Consider the following 4289-nt stretch of genomic DNA (forward strand, 5'->3'; position numbering starts at 1 on the left):
CTCTCTCAAACACACACAAACACATACATATATACACATTCACACACACTCCACACACGCGCGCGAGCACACACACACACAAAGACACAAGCGCACTCTCACAGAAACACACACACACACTTTCACACACACACACTTTCACATACACTCACACATACACAATTTCACGCACATACACTTTCACACACGTGCACGCACACACTTTCACAGATACACACACCCTGAACGAATCTTAAACTACTCAGAAGTATCCCTCTGATAATGTAACCTGTGCAGTGTAATCCTGGTGCAGTCTCGTTCCTAACATGCTATCCTGTCTTTTACAGCTTCCATGGACCTGATTGCACAGCTGGAGGAGCTGGAGACACAGCTGGAGATAGAAAAAGCTTGCCGTGAGAATGCAGAAGTATTTGCTGTTAAGGTGCATTTTGGTATGAGGAGGGTCAGCAGAAATTAGACAACTCTAAAACTAGCATTGCAGCTACCGGAGGGCTCTGTACACGCAGGTATCTTTGAAGGTAGCAGGAGGTAGTTATCAAACATTAGCTCAATTGATCGGCGTATCGATTAGGCAAGAAGCTACATTAAACTGGATGTGATGGCCCAGTGGTATTATACCAAGACTGTAAATCCAGAGACTCAGGTAATGGTCCTGGGGACCTGGGTTTGAATCCCAACATGGCAGATAATAGAATTTTAATCCAATTAAAACAAAAATCTGGAATTAAGAGTCTATTGATGACCATGAATCAATTATTGAGGAAAAACAAAATCCATCTGGCTCACTCAGGAAGGAAACTGCCATTCTTGCCTAGTCTGGCCTACACGTGACTCCAGACCCACAGCAACGTAGTTGGCTCTTAGCTGCCCTCTCGGCTATTAGGGATGGGCAATAAATGCTGGCCTAGCCAGTGATGCCCTCATCCCATGAATGCATAAATGAAAACACTTCCAAACCACAGGATAGGCCTCAATGGAGGGCAATAATCCATCTAGGCCTTGTACCTGAGGAGAGGGAGAGTGTAGGAGAGATTCACCAGAATGTTCCAGAAACATGGCGTAGCTAATCTAACAGCGGAAAAGACGGAGTGGAGATCTTTGATGGAGGTGTTGAAATCCGTGAGGGTTTTTGATGGAGCAAGTCAGGGGACATGTTGCCCAGAGCTGAAAATGTGTTGCTGGAAAAGCACAGCAGGTCAGGCAGCATCCAAGGAACAGGAGAATCGATGTTTCGGGCATAAGTCCTTCTTCAGGAAGAAGGGCTCAATACCGAAACGTCGAATCTCCTTCTCCTTTGATGCTGCCTGACCTCTGCAGCTTCTGCAGCCCTCACTTTCTCCTCGAAGACATGTTGCCCAGGTCAGGGTAAGGGTTTAATGGGGTTCGGGGAGTTGGAGCTGTGGATGGTTGGTGGTAACCAGAGTTACTTTAATCACATGACTTGTTATGATCCGGGATGATCTACCTGAGGAGCAGATTCAGCAATACCTCTCAACAGGGAACTGGATAAGGCTTTGAAGGGTTATGTTCAGGCCCCTGGGGAAAGAATGAAGGGATAGAATTAGGTCAATAGCTCTCCAGAAGAGCAGGGATAGAGACGATGGGTTGAATAGCCTTCTCTTGCCTTCCCCCTCTGTAAGATTCTGTAAATGTAATCCAGGAGCTGAGTTTGAATGGTAGTTCCCATGCTCTGTATATCATGGAGTTGAGTGTGGATGATGGTTTGAAGTTTTCCATGCTGATACAGGAGGGCTCTCTGCTTTCTTTTTGCACTTCATACAGCTGACCAAGGAGAACCACAAACTCCAGCGCCTGAGCCTGGCTCTGCAGCCTGTCTGGGAGCAGCTGCCCATCGACATCACCCAGCTCGGCCTTACCGATGATGAAGCTGGTGATGCCATCACTGAGCCCAACCTACCGGACCCACTCCAGCTTCAAGGTGACACAGACCCACCCCATTCACTGTGTTCACAGGGCAAACATATTAACCTGTTCCATCTGTGAGAGTGAGTCTGTGTGTGTGTGTTAGTGTGTGTACTTAAATGCAGATAAGTGTGTGTGTATATATGTGAGACAGAGTGTGCGCGTGTGGAAATGTGTGTGTGAGTATGTGCATGTGTGTGCGTATTTATGTGTGTGTATATGTGTAAGAGAGTGTGTGTGTGAGAGAGAGAGAGTGTGCACATGTCTGTGTGTATGTAAATCTGTGTGTGAGAGTGAGTGTGTGTATGTGTGTGTGACAGAATATGCATGTTAGTGTGTGTGTATGTGTATGTGTGAGAGAGAGAGAGTTAGAGTGCGTGTGCGTTTGTGTGTGTGACAGAGTGAGTGAGAGTGAGCGTGTGTCTATAAGCGTATGTGTATATATGTGAGAGTGAGTGAGTGTTTGTGTATATGTGTGTGTAAGACAGAGAGTGTGTGTGTGTGTGTAAGACAGAGAGTGTGTGTGTGTGATTTGATTTAATTTGATTTATTATTGTACCGACATTCAGTGAAAAGTGTTGTTTTGCTTGCTGACTAGGCAAATCATACCTTACATAAATACATCAGGGAAATAGGACAGAATGCAGACTATAGTGTTACAGCTGCAGGGAGAGTACAGAGAAACACCAACTCTAGGATATGAGAGGTCCATGCATAAGTCAGATAATAGCGGGAAGAAAGGTGAACACAAGGGTAGTGTTCATATTACTGCACAGGGTCCAGCACTCAGAGCCTGATTATTTCTATTGGTGACAGGGGATTAATGTTCCATTATTGAAATAAATGTGAACTAAAGAGAAATGGATGAATGAGTAACTACCAGGCTGTCATTTTAAAACAAAACATTCAGGGAAGGACCTGGCCATCCTTATCCTCTGTGGTCTACATGTGACTCCCTCCCCACAGCAATGTGGATGGCTGCAAATTGTTCTCACACATTGGTTGCATCAAAATGCTATCAAGACAGGCTGCTCTGGTTTGAGGTGACATGAAGATCGGTGGAGTAGCAGAAAGCATAAGGGACTGTCAGAGAATACAGGAGGATCTACATAGACTGGAGAGTCGGGCGGAAAAGTGGCAGATGGTTTTCAATCCAGACAAATGTGAGGTGATGCATTTAGGCAAGTCTAATTCTAGAGCGAATTATACAATGAATGGAAGAGCCTTGGGAAAAGTTGATGAGCAGAGAGATCTGGGAGTGAGGATCCATTGTACCCTGAAGGTTGCTGCACGGGTGGGTAGAGTGGTCAATAAGGCATATAGTATGCTTGCCTTCATTGGACGGGGTATTGAGTATAAGAGCTGGCAAGTCATGTTAAGATTGTACAAGATTTTGGTTCGGCCGCATTTAGAATATTGTGTACAGTTCTGGTCGCCACATTACCAAAAGGATGTGGACGCTTTGGAGAGGGTGCAGAGAAGGTTTATGAGGATGTTGCCTGGTATGGAAGGTGCTAGCGATGAAGAGAGGTTGAGTAGATTAGGTTTGTTTTCACTAGAAAAAAGGAGATTGAGGGGGGACCTGATTGAGGTTTATAAAATCATGAAGGGTGTAGACAGGGTGGGTAGAAATAAGCTTTTTCCCAGGGTGAAGGATTCAATAACGAGAGGTCACGCTTTCGAGGTGAGAGGTGAAAAGTTCAAGGGGGATACACGCAGCAATTTTTGAGGTATTTTAGGTGGTGGAGGTGATTTCCTCGAATTCCAGGAGCAGCATGTTTTATATGCTGTTGCATTGTTTTGGAACTTTGGAAAAAAAAAAGTCAAAACAACAGCAGTTTAAAAGGAAGAAGAGCAGACAAAGGAAGCACATGGTGAGGACAGTGCAGGAGACAGAGAGAGAGAGAACCTGCACAGTTACTGCCTTTGCTGTTTGAATTCATGTGTCGCTGGCCATCGGAGTGCATCTGGGAAAATTAACAAACAGTGAAATTCACAACTAATCTTGGAGGAACCGGTTTGGGCGAAGTTCACAGCACAGGATCAGATAGGTTAATTGTTGTTTTAAGTGTGTCCAAGAGAAAGGCTGTATTAGTGAGTACAGTGGGTTCCTTCTTGATTATATGTTTTTGGAGATAAGTTTCTTGATTAAACTTAAAATATAAGCCATAGCTATTAATTTAACCTGGAGCAGTGTTTTGTAGAGGAATAAGACTGTGTTATTTTCTGGGTCTGTAGATTGTGAAGGAGCAAAAATGGCCTTTGCAGTGATATGTAATTCTTGTCAGATGTGGGAGTTTAAAGAGTGTTTAAGGGTTACTGCGGATTATATCTGCCATAAATGCTGTTGGATGCAAATCTTATCA

At 44.4% G+C, this 4289-nt stretch overlaps 1 protein-coding gene across 1 annotated transcript in view; it reads left to right on the forward strand.

The window, feature by feature from the left end:
* LOC122552366 (shootin-1-like) overlaps positions 1 to 4289 on the forward strand; it is a 17921-nt gene that overhangs the window by 5475 nt on the left and 8157 nt on the right. The window contains exons 3-4 of the mRNA XM_043695443.1: positions 327 to 421; positions 1783 to 1939. Of these exons, the coding sequence (XP_043551378.1) occupies positions 327 to 421; positions 1783 to 1939 (252 nt within the window). The remainder of the gene's footprint in view (positions 1 to 326; positions 422 to 1782; positions 1940 to 4289) is intronic.

This window comes from Chiloscyllium plagiosum, chromosome 1 (assembly GCF_004010195.1).
Source record: "Chiloscyllium plagiosum isolate BGI_BamShark_2017 chromosome 1, ASM401019v2, whole genome shotgun sequence".
NCBI lineage: Eukaryota > Metazoa > Chordata > Chondrichthyes > Orectolobiformes > Hemiscylliidae > Chiloscyllium > Chiloscyllium plagiosum.